Source organism: Mus caroli, unplaced genomic scaffold (assembly GCF_978045245.1).
Source record: "Mus caroli unplaced genomic scaffold, Mus_caroli_1 scaffold_6, whole genome shotgun sequence".
NCBI lineage: Eukaryota > Metazoa > Chordata > Mammalia > Rodentia > Muridae > Mus > Mus caroli.
Window position 1 is genome coordinate 22907701 of NW_028227261.1, and position 20086 is coordinate 22927786.

The 20086-nt window shown below is 48.4% G+C and overlaps 1 protein-coding gene across 4 annotated transcripts in view; it reads right to left on the reverse strand.

Moving 5' to 3' along the window:
* Positions 1 to 896: 896 nt before the first annotated feature.
* Rhce (Rh blood group CcEe antigens) overlaps positions 897 to 20086 on the reverse strand; it is a 31335-nt gene continuing 12145 nt past the window's right edge. Inside the window, exons 3-11 of one of the 4 annotated variants that reach the window (XM_085838391.1) lie at positions 18852 to 19002; positions 14592 to 14754; positions 12718 to 12881; positions 11789 to 11926; positions 7367 to 7465; positions 6728 to 6747; positions 4806 to 4885; positions 2541 to 2614; positions 897 to 1100 (exon numbers count right to left, since the gene is read on the reverse strand). In XM_085838391.1, coding sequence (XP_085694517.1) covers positions 1074 to 1100; positions 2541 to 2614; positions 4806 to 4885; positions 6728 to 6747; positions 7367 to 7465; positions 11789 to 11926; positions 12718 to 12881; positions 14592 to 14754; positions 18852 to 19002 — 916 coding nt within the window. In that variant the 3' untranslated portion in view covers positions 897 to 1073. Of the gene's footprint in view, positions 1101 to 2540; positions 2615 to 4805; positions 4886 to 6727; positions 6748 to 7337; positions 7466 to 11788; positions 11927 to 12717; positions 12882 to 14591; positions 14755 to 18851; positions 19015 to 20086 lie in introns of all 4 variants that reach the window. The other 3 variants (XM_021160608.2, XM_085838390.1, XM_085838392.1) reach the window with 3 other exon arrangements.

Consider the following 20086-nt stretch of genomic DNA (forward strand, 5'->3'; position numbering starts at 1 on the left):
CGGTGTGACTGATGCCTGAGGGCCTCCCAGAGAATGTAAGAGCATGCTAGAGAAGCCCAGGCGACCGCCAGCCTCCCATCCCTCCTGTGGACATCAGGAGCAAGAACAGGTGACCCGCTGTGGCACAGGGTCCTGGTAAACACTCCACCCGTGCCAGGAATGGAAAGAGGACAGGATATACAGACTTGACAGTAACTTAGGTGTCAGTTTCTAGGGCTCAAGAGTCTGACTCAGGTGAGAATTTGTTTTGAAATTGGCTTGAATTCTGATTCCTTTCACCTCTGAATAGATAACCTGAATTTAGCAGAACACAGGGTCTGTTACCACGCTACAGACCAGCTGTCGGGGACTCTGATGGTCTGTCCTCCACTGGAGGAGGCTCTCGTGACACCCTCAGGCTCCCACCTCACACAATACTACAAACTCCTCAAAGCTAAGCTTGAAGCTCCAACCTTCTGCAATTGCCCTTTGGGAGCTGTGATCAGAGTCGTAGACATTTAGAAGAATAGAATCTTCCACATCCACTGTCCTTGGGTTTGAATGACGTTGGCTCTTCAGGACACAGAAGGACAGCTTTGCTGTTGTTTCCCCCGTGACATTCCACAGAGGGTGGAACTTGGCAAGGGTCTCCAGTGAGTCTGCCTCTTAGGAACTCGCGAGTGTTCTCCCTCACTCCCCAACCAGCCCCACTCTCTCTCCACAAGCACAGCCTGGGGAAGGCTGAGGACCTTGTAAAACCTCTGGATCCAAAGCCTGCATGCCGTGAGTAGAGGTAAGGGTTCTTAATTTTCCTGTAGCCAGGAGTTAGCCACCTGGGCAGAGGTTTTATTAAGTGTGAGAAGAAAGAGACCTTGTGGATAGAATTGGACCAGAACTTTAATGAGGTGTCTTCAGCCCAAAGTATCGTTAGTATCTGTCATGAAACCAAACATACTATTTAAACTTAGATGGTCACTCGGAAGCCTTTCTTGTAACACAGGATGCAGACAAACGGGACACAAAGGGCATCTCCTCGCCTGGCCTCATTCTCTCCTCGCCCAGCCTCGCTCGGCCTCGCTCTCAGATGATTTCGGTTAAAATCCAACCGCCAAGTGCGGGAACTGTGAAGTGAAGGCAGAGTGTGTTTATTTTATTTTAGTATTTTACTTGATTGGTTTTTTTTTTTAAAGATTTATTTATTTATTATATGTAAGTACACTGTAGCTGTCTTTAGACACTCCAGAAGAGGGTGTCAGATCTTGTTACGGGTGGTTGTGAGCCACCATGTGGTTGCTGGGATTTGAACTCAGGACCTTCAGAAGAACAGTCAGTGTTCTTAACCGCTGAGCCATCTCTCCAGCCCCCTGGTTTTTGTTTTTTTGAGACAAGAGTTTCTCTATGAAGCTCCGGTTGTCTTGGAACTCACTCTGTAGACTAGGCTGGGATTAAAGGCAAGCGCACCACACCTGGATGTCACTTTCAAAATCTTAAATTAGGAGAGATTACCTGTATATTTTTCTTTGTGTTTTTTTTTTTAATTGTTTTTACTTTTTGTTTTGTTTTGCTTTTTTTTAGTTTTTTGTTTTTGTTTTTGTTTCTGTTTTCTGAGGCAGGGTTTCTTTGAATAGCCCTGGCCCTTGACCACTCTGTAGTCCAGGCTGGCCTCAAACTCAGAGAGATCCACCTGCCTCTGCCTCCCTAGTGCTAGGACTAAAGATGTGCACAACCACATCCAGCTTTAATTATTCTTAACTAAAAAAAAATTTGTGGGAAGATTTGCTTGTATGTACATCTGTGCACTGTGCACATGTGTGGTTCCTGCCTTGGTTATCAGAGAACATCCAGTCCCTAGAACCGGAGTTATAAATGGTTGTCAGGGGGCTGGAGAGATGGCTCACTGACTGCTCTTCCAGAGGTCCTGAGTTCAATTCCCAGCATCCACATGGTGGCTCACAACCATCTGTAGTGGGATCTGATGCCCTTTTCTGGTGTGTCTGAACACAATTTCAGTGTATTCATATACATAAAATAAATAAATATTTTAATTTAAATAAATAAATGTTTGTGAGCTGCCATGCAGGTTTTAGGAATCAAACCAGGTCCTCTGGGAGAGCACCAGTACTCTCGACCAATGGGTCATTCCTCCAGCCTGCACCTGCCCTCCCATATGTCTACTCCCGTGTGCATGCTTGTCCATGTGTGTACTACATGTGTGCAGTGTCAGGAGAGTCCATAGCAACAGCTCATTCCATTTGGGGCTTTCTATAGGGTGCTTAGGACACTGAAGGCATCACAGCAGCCCCTTGTCTGTGGTGCTTATGTGACTGGGAGCGCTGGAAGCCTCTGGTGTGTTTTCCTACACTGCAGTGACAAGACATAGGTAAGATGGCCTTATGGTAACATTGGGGTCTGGAGACAGTTCTCCAGTAGGTGCCACCACACAGAGCACATTTCCTTATCTTTAAGCCTGGGGCACCTGAAGATGCCCACTATCCTCTGAAATTGCACACACACACACACATACACACACATCTGTCATGTTAATAGCTTAAAATTCTTACCTCCCAGAAAGTCTGATCGTCAAAGTACTTGGCCGCATGGGGAGCCCTCCACACTTTGACACTTAGGAGACAACCTTAAACAAACAACGAAAGGTGAAACCGTGCAGGGCTCCTTTATTACCTCCAGATATCTGACAGAACCTGGCGGTGCTGACGCACACCTTTAATCCCAGCACTTGGAAGGCAGAGGCAAGGAGAGTTCAGGGCAAGCCTGGTCTCTAGAGTGAGTTTCAGGACAGCCAAGGCTAGCTATATATAGAGTAACCATGTCTTGAAAAAACCGAATAATAATAATAATAATAATAGATCACTGAAATATTCTACAAAAATGACAATATCTCAACAGAAATCTACCTCCCCATAATTTTGAGGCAGATAAGCAAAGCTCAGTGGGGCCTGGTCGCTCGCTCTCTTCATTCTCTAGGCTTTGGTGAGAAACCATGAAGGCAAGATTTCTTTTCCAAAGAACTGATGAGGCCACACCCAGCAACCGTGGGCTTTGATCTGACATCTTCCCCAGGATAAACTAGAAGGGCCCTGGCAAATTGAGGGATATGGCGATTCCCTGATGTCAAGAGTTTACAGCGGAAGGGAAGCTAACCCCGTCTTCACCCTCTAAGCACCAATCACTTGTACGCTGTGCTCTTTTGACACCAGCAAAACATAAAGCCAGGTCTGGTGACATTTGTCATCTCAGCGTTCACGCATGCTGAGGGAGGCAGGAGGGTGGAGAGTTCAAGACCAGCCTGGGTTACTGAGTGAGGCAGTGTCTAGAAGAAAAAAAAATCGAGGAGAGAAGGGAGGAGGGACTTCCTGTGATGAATTGGATGCCTTGTGGGCACGTGCTGCCTAAGAGTGTCCACTCTGGGAGGCTGGAGAATTTGTTCTGTTGCCTGTTGTCCAGAACAACTGGCTCACAGTGGAGCCTGGATGTGCATCTGTTGAGTTAGGTAGGATAAGGCGCTACAAGGGAATGAAAGGCAGACTTGAGGCCTGAAGGTTTCCTTGGGCTTCTGTGTGAGGCTGGGTACATTTTTTACTCCCCCTGGGCTCAAGGGTGTCACTTGCTCCACTTAGAACTCCAGAGAGGTCCTTGCCTTCTCTGGCCTGGTTGGCAGCAGGTGACCTGTGGAGGCCTTTCTAGTTCTGAAATTAAGTGTTCAGTGGATTCCCCACCCCCACCCCCACCCCCGACACAGGGTTTCTCTGTGTAGCCCTGGCTGTCCTAGAACTCTATAGACCAGGCTAGCCTCAAACTCAGAAATCCGCCTGCCTCTGCCTCCAAGTGCTGGGATTAAAGGCATGTGCCACCACTGACCATAGTGTTCGTTGGATTTTGTGTTGGGTCTTTTGTAGTGGGGAAGGTGGTGGTGGCAGGGTTTCACTGTATAGCTCTGGCTTGCCTGGAACTCACTTTGTAGACCAGGCTGTCCTTGAACTCATAGAGATCTGCCTGCCACTGCCTCCTGAACACATGCCCCACTACTCTTGATTCTTTGATTTTTATAATTTTTAATGAATATTTTATTTATTTTATGTACATGAGTACACTGTAGCTGCTTTCAGACACACCAGAAGAGGAAGGACATTGGATCCCACTACAGATGGTTCTGAGCCACCTTGTGGTTGCTGGGAATTGAACTCAGGACCTCTGGAAGAGCACCCAGTGCTCTTAACCCCTGAGTCGTCTCTCCAGCCCTAATTCTTTTGATTTTTAAAATCAGCATTTGAGGGGCTGAAAGGATGGCTCAACAGTTTAGAGTACTTGTTCTTCCAGAAGACTCAGGTTCAACTCCCAGCACCAACATAGTGGCTCATCACTGTCTGTAGCTCCTGCTTCAGAGATCCATCTTCTGCCCGGCGTGGTGGCGCACACCTTTAATCCCAGCACTTGGGAGGCAGAGGCAGGCGGATTTCTGAGTTCGAGGCCAGCCTGGTCTACAGAGTGAGTTCCACGACAGCCAGGACTATACAGAGAAACCCTGTCTGGAGAAAAAAATAAAACAAAACAAAACAGAGATCCATCTTCCTCTTCTGGCCTCCACGGGTAGCAGACATACAAGTGTTACATAGACATACATGCAGGCAAAACACCCATATACATGAAATAAAATTTAAAAAATAATAATAACTTTTAAAAATCATCATTTGAGCAGTCTGTTTTGCTGAGCTGCCTCTGAGGCTGAGTTCGGGAGGAAGAAGCCAGTCCTGAACATGTGTGTACCAGGGCACCCTCTAGTGGTTGAAATCTGGAACTGCACTAACCTGTGAGGAGTCCAGTCACCATACCCATCGCCACAGCAAAGCTGAGAGCCCCAATGTGAGTGACCGTCTGGGTGATGATCCTAGAATGGACAAAGCAGAGAAGACATTCAGGTATCAGACTGCAGGCATCGGGGACAAACATGACAGATGGCATTAGTGGTGACGTTGCCAAGAAGGGCTGTAAAGAAACTAAGTGGCCTTCCCCCAGCTGGCACCTCACTGCCCTGTTCCTGTAGAGCTCTGTAGATGTAGTTGGGCCAGGAAGAGAGGTTCCACAATCCTCTTTGGTACATTAAAAGTTCCCGCCGGGCGTGGTGGCGCACGCCTTTAATCCCAGCACTCGGGAGGCAGAGGCAGGCAGATTTCTGAGTTCGAGGCCAGCCTGGTCTACAAAGTGAGGTCCAGGACAGCCAGGGCTACACAGAGAAACCCTGTCTCGAAAAAACAAACAAACAAACAAAAAAAGTTCCCACAGCCAGGCATGGTGGCGCACGGCTTTGATCCCAGCACTTGGGAGGCAGATGCAGGTGGATTTCTGAATTTGAGGCCAGCCTGGTCTACAGAGTGAGTTCCAGGACATCCAGGGCTATACAGAGAAACTCTGTCTCGAAAAAAACAAAAATTAAAAAAAAAAAAAAGTTCCCAGGCTCTGTGGATCAGCTGAAGCCCAACCACTGCGGGGATCAGACTCAGGACCACCCACTGGCTCTTCTCCTCACATCTCATTTAGTCCAGGCTGGCCTCAAGTACACTATGTGGTAGACTCTACCTCTACCAGGCATAAAATGACTTTGAATTCCTGGTCCTGCTTGTGTGGTGCTAAAGGCTGGAAAGCAATCTCTGGGCTGAGCCACACCCCTCCCCCTAGTCAAGACTCTATGGAAACTTCTTTTTCTCGGTCCATCACTCCACGGGCAGTAGGAATACAAGAAAAGAGAAGGCAGATCTCAGACTACTGGGGCATTACCCTTGCCTGCCTACTTCAGTTTATAAGAAAACTGCATTCCTGAATCAGAAGATGGCCTAATCGGCCATCAGTGGAAGAGAGGCCCATTGGTCGTGCAAACTTTATATGCCTCAGTACAGGGGAACGCCAGGGCCAAGAAGTGAGAGTGGGTGGGTAGGGGAGTGGGTGGGGGACTTTTGGGATAGCATTGGAAATGTAATTGAAATAAATACCCAATAAAAAATATGGAAAAAAAAACCATGAAATCAGAAAAAAAAAAAAAAAAGAAGAAAGAAAGAAAACTGCATTCCTTGCTTAGCCTCCTTCTGAACTCTATGACAATTACAAGAACGTGGAAACATTAGGTATAGTTTTCAATCCCCCCTCCCCCAAAGCCTTCGGCAACCACCCACAGGAAGGGCTTCATGGCCACTCTCTTTTGCTTCTTTGGGTTGGTTAGTTTTGGGATTTTTTTGAGACAGGGTTTTCTCTGTGTAGCCCTGGTTGTCCTGGAACTAGCTCTGTAGATCAAGCTGGCCTTGAACTCATGAAGATCCTCCTGTCTCTGGCCTGCTCTGTTTAGATTTGTGGAGACTCCAGACTTGTGTACCTGGGCCCTCCTCCCACGCTGTTCCTTTTTGAGATGTGCACAGGAGAACTGGTAGCTCCAAAAGAGATAGAAGTTAAGAACATTTCTGCAGTCGGCTGTGGTAACTCCTATCTGAGCTGAGGCATGAGTGAGCTCAGTTCCAAGTCAACCTGAGCTACAGTGTAAGACCCTGTTCAAATTTTAAAAAGAAGAAGAGTGAGTTCCAGGACAGCCAGAGCTATACAGAAAAACCCTGTCTCAAAAAACAAAACAAGAAAAGAAACAAAAAGACCAGCCTGGTCTACAGAAGGAGTTCCAGGGCTACACAGAAAAAACAACATCTTGAAAAACAAACAAGGGCTGAGATGGCTCAGCGGTTAAGAGCACCGACTGCTCTTCCAGAGCTCCTGAGTTCAAATCCCAGCAACCACATGGTGGCTCACAACCATCTGTGAAGGGATCTAATGCCCTCTTCTGGTGTGTGTCTAGAAACAGCTCCAGTGTACTCATATAAATAAAATAAATCTTTAAAATAAAAAAAAAAAACCAGGGCTGGTGAGATGGCTCAGTGGGTAAGAGCACCCAAATGCTCTTCCAAAGGTTGGGAGTTCAAATCCCAGCAACCACATGGCGGCTCACAACCATCCGTAACAAGATCGGACTCCTTCTTCTGGAGTGTCTGAAGACAGCTACAGTGTACTTACATATAATAAATAATAAATAAATTAAAAAAAAAACCAAAAAAAAAAACCTGCCAGGCAGTGATGGTGCATGCCTTTAATCCCAGCACTTTGGAAGCAGAGGCATGCAGGTTTCTGAGTTCGAGGCCAGCCTGGTCTACAGAGTGAGTTCCAGGACAGCCAGGGCTACACAGAGAAACCCTGTCTTGAAAAAAAACAAAACAAACAAACAAACAAAAAAACACCACCAACAACGACCAAAAGGTTCTCTGAATAAACTGATAATGAAGGTTAGGGGAAGATGCCAAGTAACCCACCAGAGATCCGAGGCCTTGGGCTCTGTGACTATCTGAAGGCAGTAGTAGGTAAGTGCTCCCAGCAGACCTGGCAAGCCGAAGGTGTAGTGGATCCCACTGGAGTTCTGCAGCATGTGGTTCAAACACGCCTGGGACCAAAATGGCAATATAAGTAGACCTGTAAGAAAGACTCACGGTCTCTCCCAACGCTTCTACGTGTCCTTAACAACAGGAGTACCAAAGAGAATGGACACAGAGCCCTGAAGGTACACTCTCATCTGCCCAGGAAATATTTAAAATGCCCGGAAGAGGGGCCTGGAGAGACGGCTCAGCAGTTAGGACCCTCTAGACAAGGTCTTCTAAACTGCTGCTCGCAGCGCTCACGTAGTGCCGCTCTCTCTGGCCTTGACGTTTACATGTGGTGCACAAACATACTGTTCTGGCTGGTTTTCCGTGTCAACCTGACCCAAGCTGGAGTTATCGCAGGGAAAGGGGCCTCCCTTGAGGAAATGCCTCCATGAGATCCAGCTGTAAGGCATTTTCTCAAGTAGTGATCAAGACTGGGAGGGCTCATTGTGGGTGGTGCCATCCCTGGGCTGGTAGTCCTGGGTTCTGTAAGAAAGCAGCCTGAGCAAGCCAGGGGAAGCAAGCCAGTAAGCAGCACCCCTCCATGGCTTCTGCAACAGCTCCTGCCTCCAGGTTCCTGCCCTGTGTGAGTTCCAGTCCTGACTTCCTTGGTGATGAACAGCAGTGTGGAAGTGTAAGCTGAGTAAACCCTTTCCTCCCCAACTTGCTTCTTGGTCGTGATGTTTTGTGCAGGGATAGGAACCCTGACTAAGACGCTCATACACATAAAAATACATGAAATCCTTCTTTTCAAATGCTGAGAAAGACTGAGGATGTAGATCGATGGGAGAGTGCTCGCCTACAAGATTCAAGAGCCTGGGTTCCATCCACAGGCGTGAGGGGACATGCACACACAGGTGCACACACATGTGCACACACACACACACACACAGAGGATTCGGTGCCTGTGGCTATGGGATAAGGACTGGGATTCTGCTATTCTGACAAACTCCCAGGTGATATTGTCACAGTTGGAACGTGACATGGCCCCCACAGGCTTATGGGGTTGAATATCTGCACCTTCCCCCTGATGGCCCTGTTCTAGAAAATTGTAGGACTCTTAAGGGGGAGACATCTAGTAGAAGTAAGTTCCTAGGAGTTGGGTCTCGTGGGTTACAAGCTAGCTTCATTTCCAAGCTTTCGACTTCATGGTCCACTGGAATGTGAACAAGCAGCTGCTACTCACTGCTGCCGCCAGAGAGCCGCAGGCGGCCATGCTTTGCCCACCGTGGCAGATAGTATCTCTGCAAACCATGAGCCAAAATAAAAGATTTTCCCCTCTAGTTGCTTCTTGGTGGTGTTCAGTGACAGACCCGAGGAAAAGAGCCAGCACAGTTAGTTCCCAGTGTCTCGTGTCCCATTCTGAGTAGAAGGTCTGACACAAATGCCGTTCATCTTTGAGACTGACAATTCTATGTTGGGACGGGAGAGGGGAGGGACCAATACTGTAGAGTGTTATCGATAACCCCGGCTTCTAGTTTCTACAGTTCAGCAGTATGGCAACCAAAAATGTCTCGAGTTCTTGCCAAATGTCTCCCATAAGTGCCACCCACAAGACAACAGGAGATGAGATGTCAGGATGACAGCATCTGTCCACAGGGCGGTCTGTCCCACAGTCCCCCCCCCCACTTCTGCCCTCAACAGGCCTGGGGAGACACAGGAAATTTCCTCAGGTTCCTCTTTCCTCCTTACTGGCATCCTCTGTCTCCAGAGGGAACATCTAGACCCCTGGTTATTCCAGGGGATATCCCAGTACTTCCTACCTCTTGAGGTGCTGGTCTCACTGAAGTCCTGGCTCACCCAAACCTTCTGCTGTGATCATACCTGTTTCTCTGCTGGGTCACACACTCTTCTCACTGAGCCTTTGAAGGCACTGCCCCCCCCTCCCCCCCACATGGAATCCTTTCCCCCTTTGCCTGGCTAAGCCCACTTCCTGTCCACTGCTCGCTCAGCTAAGGCCACCTCCCCTCTGGGAGTACTGGCTTCTACTCTGACCCGTCCTAGGCTAGCTTAGGTGCTCTTCCAGTGCTTATTGGGCTGTTGTGTCTATCTGGGGTAGAAGAAGGATTAAAGTGTGCATGGTGAAGGACCGATTGAGTGAACAAGCAAATGACTCATCTTCAAAATGACAGAAGCCACCCCAACCTGGCGAAAGAGTGGAGGGAACTGAGGCACCAGGACACCGAGAGACTGATGCTGGCTAGTTTCATGTCAACTTGACACAAGCTAGAGTCATTTTGGAGGAGAGAACCTCAGCTGAGAAAATGCTTGTAGGGGCATTTCCTTGATTGGTGTGAAAGGGCCCGGCTCACCGTGGGTGGTGCCACTTCTACGTGGTACTGGATTCTATAAGGCTGAAGGCTGAGCAAGCCATGGGGAGCAAGCCAGTGAGCAGCGCTCAGTCCTTCCTCAAATTCCTGCTCCGACTTCTTTGGAAGGTGGACTACTGTGACCTTTGTATTCTAGTGTTAATTTGGGCCCCCAAAATAGCTTGTAGGGGAATCCATATGTCCTTATATAAGACATTGAGGGACTCTGTCCCCAGTTGGTTTTGATTGGTAAATAAAGATCAGCAACAATGGTTGGACAGGGCAGACAGAGGTGAGACTTTAGGATTTTCTCAGACGTGGGACTAAAGAAGGAGGAGGAAAGAAGGATCCGCCATGCTGGGAGAAGAAGGAGAGGAACGATGCCATGCTTGAGAAAGTGCAGGACAGAGAACATAGAGGCCATGTAGGAGCTGGGGGACGGGGAGGGGGGGATAGTGGCCCAAGAGGACTCCCCAAGTGGGTCCAGGGCAGCAAAGATAGAATATTGAATTTAGTAAGTAATAACTCAGGAATATCAGAAGTAGGTGGTTTAGCCACATGAAGGTTAGGAAGTGGCGCAGCCATTGAGCTGTTTTAGACATAGCAAAATATAAAGGCTGTGTGTGTGTGTCTTTCATTCAGGAACCCAGAGCAAGGTGGGTGGCAAGGAACACACCACTGTCTGTTGGTATCTATTCAAGTAATTAATTAGGTACTGCTGCGGACTACTAACAGTAAGATGGAATAAACCCTTTTCTCCCCACGTTGCTTGTGGTCATGGTATTTTATTACAGCAATAGCAACAAGAACTAAGGCAGGACCTGAGCCCAGTGGCATCTGTCGCCTTCTGAACCATTTCCACTGTGTGACAACTGCTCTCATGTCAGGGTTTCAAAGTCAGAAGAGATAAGAGACATCTGTTCCCACTGAGGATGAAAAGCAGACAGGTAGGAGAGATGGCTAAGTGGTTAAGAGCACTGGCTGCTCTGTGAGAGATGGCTCACTGGCTCAGTGGCTGCTCTTCCAGAGGACCCAGGTTTGATTCCCAGTAACCACATGGTGGCTCACAACTGTCTGTAACTCCAGTTCCAAATAATCTGATGCCCTCACACTGATTAAGTAAGCTGTTAAAAGAAAGAAAAGCTGGGCTGCGGTGGCACACGCCTTTAGTTAATCCCAGCACTTGGGAGGCAGAGGCAGGCAGATCTCTGTGAGTTCGAGGCCAGCCTGGTCTACAGAGTGAATTCCAGGACAGCCAGGGCTACACAGAGAAACCTTCTCTCAAAAGAAAGAAAGAAAGAAAGAAAGAAAGAAAGAAAGAAAGAAAGAAAGAAAGAAAGAAAGAAAGAAAGAAAAGCAGAGTAACTTAGCTTTGATCAAATCAAACTGTTGGCAAATTCTTCTTTGATAGAAACATTATCTAGATTCAGCCTTCAAAAACCTACACCTCGTTTGGGAGATGCTCCCAAACATGATGACCTGAGTTCAAATCCCAGGACCCATATGGTGGGAGTAGAGAACAGAATTATACAAGCTATCTTCTGACTACTACTTACAATAAATAAGTAATAAACAAATGAACAAATAAATGTAATTTAATTGTTTGTTTGTTTTTTTTGTTTGTTTGTGTGAGACAGGGTTTTTCTGTGTAGCCCAGGCTGTACTGGAACTTTCCCTGTAAACCAGGCTGGCCTTGAATTTAGAGATCCACCTGCCTCTGCCTCCCAAGTACTGGGATTAAAGGTAAAGCTAGTTCCAGGACAGCCAGGGCTATACAGAGAAACCCTGTCTTAACAACAACAACAACAACAACAAAGAAAAGGAAAGGAAAGGAAAGGAAAGGAAAGGAAAGGAAAGGAAAGGAAAGGAAAGGAAAGGAAAGGAAAGGAAAGAAAGGAAACATCTTTGGGTACGGCCAGCCTTGTATCTGACCTAAGACAGTGTCCATACCTGCTGCATGTTTCCGCGAACCACCGAGTGACCTAGATACCACTGGATTGAGGCAAAGCAGAGAGTGGTGACTTTTCAGCTCCTTACCCGTGGACACTTGGCTCCCCAGATGGAGATCAACCCAGCTATGAGGCCCAGCACCATGGAAATCCAAGGAGAAGAAATCAGGCAACCCGGGGCGCCCACGGCCACGCCCCCTGCCAGCACTGCGTTGTGGATGTGAACCTGTAGAACCAGAGCTTGTGAGTGGGAGAAGACAAGCTAGAGAGGGCGCTGTCTCACCCACAGCCTTTCTGCGCAGTGGCCATGAGCAGCCTCCTAATAATCCAGGCTCGTGGATCCGGAAGTCATCCCTTCCTGTCCATCACACTACGGTGACCTTCATCCACAGGCTCCCTCAAGCTCAGGGAGGAGCCCTTCTGACTGGGTACCCTTGAGCACTTAAAAGAACAGGGTGTATACATGCATGTATGGCTATATGGGGGTGTCGGATCCCCTGGAACAGGAGTTAGGACAGTTGTGAGCTACCATGTGGGTGCTGGGAATTGGACCCAAATCGTCTGGAAGAGCTGTCAGGGCTCTTAACTCCAGCCCCAACATTGATTGACTTAAACACACACACCGGGCTGGTGAGATGGTTCAGTGGGTAAGAGCACCCGACTGCTCTTCCGAAGGTCCAGAGTTCAAATCTCAGCAACCACATGGTGGCTCACAACCATCCGTAACGAGATCTGGCGCCCTCTTCTGGAGTGTCTGAAGACAGCTACAGTGTACTTACATATAATAAAAAAATAAATCTTTAAAAAAAAAAAAGTAGGTTTAAAAAAAACACACACACCGACCCCCAAACAGCCTGTCTGGTCTCTAGTACCCTGATGTTCCCTATATGAGGGACACAGAAGGGCCTGTCACTGGAGCGTCCTCACCCACAGCCTGGCCAATTGGGTAAGGGCCAAAAATGTAGGTGTTATGCACAGAGATCCACATGCTGCCCAAGAGGCAGCCTTGCTCCTCACCATGTTGATCTTCCCTTGAGGGTGACTCAGGGCTGACATGGAGGTGGCTGTCACTGCGCTCACTGCCAGGGCGTAGTAGGTGTTGAACACAGCATTCCTTTTCTTTGTCCCTTCCAGGAGAGCAGAGTTGATAGCTGGCCAGAATATCCACAAGAAGAGGGTGCCTGGAGGGCAGAGGGCCGTTAGCCAGAACCAAGCCCCGATTCTGAAACTGCAGTCTTCCAGGGTGACAGAGGAGCGTCCTGAAGCTGGTCACTTTCCAGCATGGTGACTAGTCACCTCTCTTCTCTGAAGTCCCAGGTTGGTGGGAAGCAGACCAGAGATCTAAGATCTAGAGTACTGAAATCTATAAATGCCAGGCCTCACACTAGTCTTTGATGGCCAAATGCTTTCTTTTAACATGCAGTGCAGAGACAAGGGATGGCTCAGTGGTTAGGAGCACTGGCTACTCTTGCAGAGGACCTGGATTTTTCTCCCAGCACACACATGGTGACTCACAACCATCTGTCACCCCAGTTCTAAGAGATCCAAAAGCCATACACATGGTATACATTCATGCATGCAAGTGAAAAGTCATACACAAATCTATTTAAAAAAAAAAATACAGGGCCGCTGGGCGATGGTGGTACACGTCTTTAACCCCAGCACTTGGGAGGCAGAGGCAGGTGGATTTCTGAGTTCGAGGCCAGCCTGATCTACAAAGTGAGTTCCAGGACAGCCAGGACTATAGAGAGAAACCCTGTCTTGAAAAAACAACAACAACAACAACAACAAATACAGGGCAGGTGTGTGGTCACTCATACTTATTATCTCAGTTCTTAGGATATTAAAGTAGGAAAATTCCAGTGAGTTCAAGGCCAGCCTGGGCTTCATAGTAAGCTACTGGCTAGCCTAGGCAACTACATGAGATTGTGTCAATACAAAAATCTTCTTCCTGCTGTATGTCACAGGATGAACGCAAGTCATCAGTTTTGGTGGCAAGAATCTTTACCCAAAGTGTTTTTCATGCATTAGTGTTTTGCCCGAATGTAAGGCCAGAGGAAGGCATAGAACCATCTGGAACTGGAGTTAGAGGTGATTGTGAGCCACTATGTGGGCACAGAGAACAGAATCCAGTTCTCTTGCAAGAGCAGCCAGTGCACTACCCTCTGAGACATCTCCCCCCACTCCACACACACATACTTTTTTTTTCTCAATTCTTGCTTTTCTTCACAATGTTAACTTGCCATTGTTAACTTCCTTACTGTTAGAGACAAAAACCATTAGATTAAAAACTTCTTTAAAGGGATTGGGGATTTAGCTCAGTGGTAGAGCGCTTGCCTAGCAAGCGTAAGGCCCTGGGTTCGGTCCTCAGCTCTGGAAAAAAAAAAAACCCAAAAACTTATTTAAAGACCAATGTAATGAGCCTCTCTGAACTTTCAATCCTCCTGCCTCAGCTTCCAGAGGACTGTAGTCCAGGGGTGCATCACTACACCCAAGTATCTGCCAAATATTACTGGAGAGAGGTTCCCTAAAAGGAAAGGCTTAATCCAAAGCTATCAAGTCAACAACATAATTAGAAACTAAGGGCCGCTGGGCAGTGGTAGCACACACCTTTATAATCCCAACACTTGGGAGGGAGGCAGAGGCAGGTGGATTTCTGAGTTTGAGGCCAGCCTGCTCTACAGAGTGAGTTTCAGGACAGCCAGGGCTACTCAAAGAAACCCTGTCTCAGAAAAAAAAAAAAAAAAAAAAAAAAACAAGAAAAGAAAAGAAACGAAACTAAGGGCCTTTATGGAAGGGATAGGGACAGAGGCCAAGGTGAGGTTTCTCAGCAGGGCTTATGTAGAGTCCAGACTCTGTTCAGGTGGGTTACCCAGCCCTCTGGTCCTCACCCAGCATGGCAAACAGACTGGAGCTCGTAGCCATTTGAGCCTTCTCTGTCTGGGCGTTCTCACCCACTCTCCCGGGCAGAGACCTGGAAAGCCACCAAGCCACAGTCAGTCCAAAATAGGCCCCAAACACGTGCCCGTGCATCATGATGGTGTGTTCTGTCATCTGCAACAGAGAACAATGGTCTGGTGAGTGTCTGAGTCCTAGGCAAAGGGTTGCTGCCCCTCTGAGACAGTCCTGAGCTTCCTGAGGGGGTGGGACTTGAACTCGGACCTGCCGTTCAGGGCACATCCCGCCTAGCCAGCTGGCTTCCGCCTCAGAAGAGCCAGTGGGCAGCTACACGGCCTGTCCTGTAACAGTGTGCCACCACTGGAAAGACTCGGGGCTCGCATGCCTCATATGTAGTAAGTTTAATAAGCCTTGGGCCTCAGTCTTAGTGGATTTAGAGTAAAGGATGTTTTCAGGGTCTTCCAAAAACAAAAAACTAAAACCCAAAAACCCATGCAGAATTGGTCGGCTCGTCACCCCTCACTGCTGCTGCTTCGGCCAAAGCCACCTTCAGGGAGCCTGCAAATTTCTTCCAGCCCTACTTCCTGTTTCCACCCCTGTCCCTATTGCATATTCTCCAAACAGCCGTGGAACCTGCCATTTGCCTGCTCAGAGTCCTCCAGGGGTTTCCACTGCCCTCAAAGTGCCTCTCTCCTCCGTGAACAGCAGGGGGACCCCGTGAGCCCCTGAGACCCTCTTCCTCCTGAGGGCCTCACCTCTCCTCCCTCCACACCTCCACTCCTCCCGCTTCCAGCTCCTCACACCTCCAGCCGGCTGGCTCTCACTAGGACACCTTGAAATGCTCGCTCCCAGGGCAGAGGGGGATGGGCAAGGAGGAGGAGGTGAGAGTGAGCAACAAACAGGTACATCTCAGCACTCTGTTTTCTAGGAGAACCAAAGGGCAAGATGTGTGAAGGGTGTGGGCAAAGACACGGGCCTCTGGACAGACTTAATCTCTCCCAAGGCTGGCGCTGTTGCCTGACGCCCTCCAGGGCTGGCTTGCTGGAGCTTCCCAAACCGTGTCTGGGGTCTTACCCGCCCCTCATATTCTGTGCCACCTGTCTATGGTTATCTATGGTTACTTTTCTTTTTCCTTTTTCCTCAAAGATATATTTATTTTATTTTTATGAGTACACTGTAGCTGTCTTCAGACACACCAGAAGAGGGCATCAGATCCCATTATAGATGGTTGTGAGCCACCATGTGGTTGCTGGGAATTGAACTCAGGACCTCTGGAAGAGCAGCCAGTGCTCTTAACCACTGAGCCATCTCTCTGGTCCTATGGCTTACTTTCCTTTTCTTTTCTTTTCTTTTCTTTTCTTTTCTTTTCTTTTCTTTTCTTTTCTTTTCTTTTTTTAAAGATTTATTTATTGTTATGAATAAGTATGCTGTAGTTGTCTTCAGACACTCCAGAAGAGGGCATCAGATCTCATTACAGATGGTTGTGAGCCACCATGTGGTCGCTGGGATTTGAACTCAGGATCTCTGGAAGAGCAGTCAGTGCTCTTACCTGCTGAGCCATCTCGCCAGCCCCCAGGCTTACTTTTCACTATAGAATTTATCACTAACATGACACATCTTTTGCCCATTTCACTTTTTACTGGTAACCGTTCCTTTCGCAGCAGAAGTTCCCTGAGGTTGCATTTTTCCAGGGTCTTGAGAAGGACTGGGACCTAACAGGTACTCCCAGGAGGTTCTTCTCAAACGGGCGGGCGATGCTAAGAGCCTCGCTCACGCATAAAGATGCAAGCCCAAGTAAGGCCCAGAAAGAGGACATGTCTGCACTTCCAGCTCATAAAAGGCTGGAGTACGAGGATGCTGCGATTTCAGGGCCAGCCTGGACTACAAAAGTGAGACCCTGTCATATACACCTAAAATGGAGCTTATATATAGCTCATCCCATTGAATGCTTGCTTAACATACATGCCTTTGCCATATTTATGTCTGTGAATTATGGGCAAGGACTATGGCGTACAGACCAAGAAAGTATAAAGAAGCCGGGCGTGGTGGCACACGCCTTTAATCCCAGCACTCGGGAGGCAGAGGCAGGTGGATTTCTGAGTTCGAGGCCAGCCTGGTCTACAGAGTGAGTTCCAGGATCAGCCAGGGCTATACAGAGAAACCCTGTCTCGAAAAACCAAAAAAAAAAAAAAAAAAAAGAAAGTATAAAGAAACCACAGGGGGGATGGGGTGGGGCTTGAGGTGTGACTAGGGGGACACAGCTGCTATGAACTGATGTGGGTGTCGCTATCCCTATGTGAGGTTATATGAGAAAGCAAGCCAAACAAGCCAGCAAGCATCAGGTCTCCAGGGCTTCTGCCTTGAGTTCCTACCCTAATTTGCTTTCAGGATAGACCGCAGTCTCAAAACTGAAACAAGCCCCTCCCTCCCCAAAGTTGCTTTTGCTCACGGTGTTTATCACAGCAATGAAACCACAACTAAGACGCTCTCTCTTTTGATGTGTGGTGTGTGATGTTTGATGTGAGTGTGTGGATGTGTGTGTGTGTTTTCAGGTTAATGCAAACAGGCCATCACATGTCCTGCTCAGTCCACCTTCTTTCCTTGAGACAGGGTCTCTCACTGAGCCTGGAGCCAGGATAGCAGCAGCACACCACAGCAGTATGTCTGTTTCCCTGACCCCCAGTGCTGGGCTTATGGGCATGTCCTCAACTACACCTAGATTCTGCAAGAGTGCTGGGAATTTGAACTCAGACCCTCATGCTTGAGCAACCTCTTATCCTGGGGACTCTGCTGGGGGCAGAGCTGGGGTGCACCTCAGGCTCTGACATCAACTCCAGCACTTTGACTCCTAACAGAGGCTGAGACTCCGGGCCCATAGGGCCCTGCTGCTATTATGCTGTGTGATTTGGGGTAGTTCCTTACCCTCTCTGAGCATTGGCTTTCTCATCTATGAGGTAAGAAGGCTGACCATCTCATCCCTCGGGGTCACCGCAGGGTCAGGGTTCAGACAGAGGGACTGGGAAAGCCATCGGACTGGCACCCTTATGGACTGGCTTCAAACCTAGACTCACAACAGCCCCTCTCAGAAAGATGGTTATGCTAACCTTGAGATGACTTTAAAGATTTCTTTAAAAGCAGACACTAGCGGTGGGTGTGGCAGTGCACACTTTTAACCCCAGCACTCTTTTTTTTTTTTTTTTAATTTTCGAGACAGGGTTTCTCTGTATAGCCCTGGCTGTGGTGGAACTCACGCTGTAGTCCAGATTGGCCTCGAACTCAGAAATCTGCCTGCCTCTGCCTCCCGAGTGCTAGGATTAAAGGCGTGCACCACCACCGCCCGGCTAACCCCGGCACTCTTGAGGCAGGGATAGATAGATCTCTGTGAGTTTGAGGCCAGCCTGGTCTACATAGCAAGTTCCAGGCTAGCCAGGGCTACAGAGTGAGATCCTGTCTCAATAAAACAACAACAACGACTCCGTCAACATAAAATGAGACATTTAACTTGTAACTCGCTGGACCACTGCCATCGAGGTGTGAGTGGTGTGCCAGCTGCGTGTGGTGGCTATGCTTGGTTGTCGACTATATCTAGAATGAACTGAAACCCAAGAGATCTTAGACATGGAAGGAAAAAGCGCTTGCTCTTTGCCTGCTGGCCCTCACTCTCGCTGGCAAGTTTAGTCCTTCACGGGTGCTAGAACCAACTTCTTTAGGATTCCAGTGTCTACTGACGGCCAGCTGAGACATCCTGCCTCATGGACTGAACAACTACGGGATTCTTGGGATTTCCATTGGGAGTTAGTGATTGTTGGACTAGCTGGACCACAGCCTGTTAGTCACTCTGAAATATACATATTCTATCAGTTCTTTCTTTAGAGAACCCTGACTACTGCATTCTGGGAATTCATCTTACACATCCCTTAATAACCTTATGAAGAGGCTGGAGAGATGGCTCAGCCGTTAAGAGCACTGGGTGCTCTTCCAAAGTGGGGACCACATGGTGGTTCACAACCATCTATAACAGGATCTGACGCCCTCTTCTGGCGGGTAGGTGTACATGCAGATAGAGCACTCAGATACATAAAACAAACAAACAAACAAACAAACAAACAAACAAACAAAGACCTTGTGAAGCTCCAGGCCCTTGATTGCTGTGTTTAACCTTCAGTGGAGCCTAACCACTTGCAGTTCCAGTTGGGGTAGCGTCCTACCTCCCCACCTTCTCCAAGGTCCCCCTCACAGCCCAGGGAACTCACTTTGAAGATCTTCTCGTCGGCAAATCTGATGGCACCAAAGGCCATTGCCTCCATCAGCACCATCACGGTCAGCTGCACCAGGTTGACCTTCCCCAGGACAGCGCCCGCTGAGATCAGCACAGGTAAGGTGCTCATGGTAGCTATCTGGATGCTGAGAAGCGGGATGGGGAGGGAAGTAGGAAGGGGAGGGGGGAGAGGAGGAGGAGAGAGGGAGAAGGAAAGAGAGGATGATAGGATGAGGAAGAGTTCTCTCTCATCAGGCCCCGCCCACAGGAGCGCTACAGCGGCAGAGTGGGGCTCTCCTGTGCTCCATCAGGGCGGCACCTGTGGTCTGAGTTTTCTTTGCACAAAGACACGGTACAGCGATGCTCGGAGTCTCAGAGCCTCTCCTACAAATCACTGCGATTCAAAGTGGCTTTTTCTTCCCCAGGGACACAGCTGCCTAAATTTCACTGCCACCTCACACATCCTTTCTGCCGTGGCCACTCAGATGCTCAGTAGAGGGCGCCCGTGTACCTGCTGGCCCACCACCCAAGCGGCTCATTAATCTCACGGAGCATCCTCCAGTAAAATAAGAATGACCTATTTGTATCCCCGGAGCTGGGCCAGGGGTTAGAAGGAAGACATTATATATGCATATATAATACAAAAATGATTAGCAATGACAAGCACTTGAAGAGGAAACTCGTAAATCGGGGCTGGCATTTCAGGTAGAGAAAAACGTTGTTGTTGTTTTGTTTTGTTTTGTTTTCCAAGTGATTTTGGTTGGCTTGGGAGACACGGGGCTTCCTGAGACAGCTGTGCCAACTGGGCTTATCATGGAGGGCCTCCTGGGGGAGGTGGCACTGAGCTTTTCTCTGAAGCCTAGGAACTTAATGAAGCTGACATCCGGATGCTGTTGAGAGGCTGCAGAGATGTCCAGGTTTAAAGGTCAGCCCTCCATCAGCAGGGATTGCTAGGTCGGCACTATAGTGCACCACCATGCCCCCCTTTAATCCCAGTCTTCTTATATATAATAAAATATATCTTTAAAAAAGAGGGGGGCACCTCTCTGGGTGACACTTCTGTATCCTGTTCTGTGTGTGTTTATTCCTTTTCTTCCTTTTCTACTAACCTCTGTCCATTGTTCACAATGACAATCCAAGTCATTAATAAACTAGGGAGACTCCCAGGGTGAGCTATGGCTCCAGATCCCTCGGGTAGCACGGGGTTGGCATACCCATACCCAGGAGGGC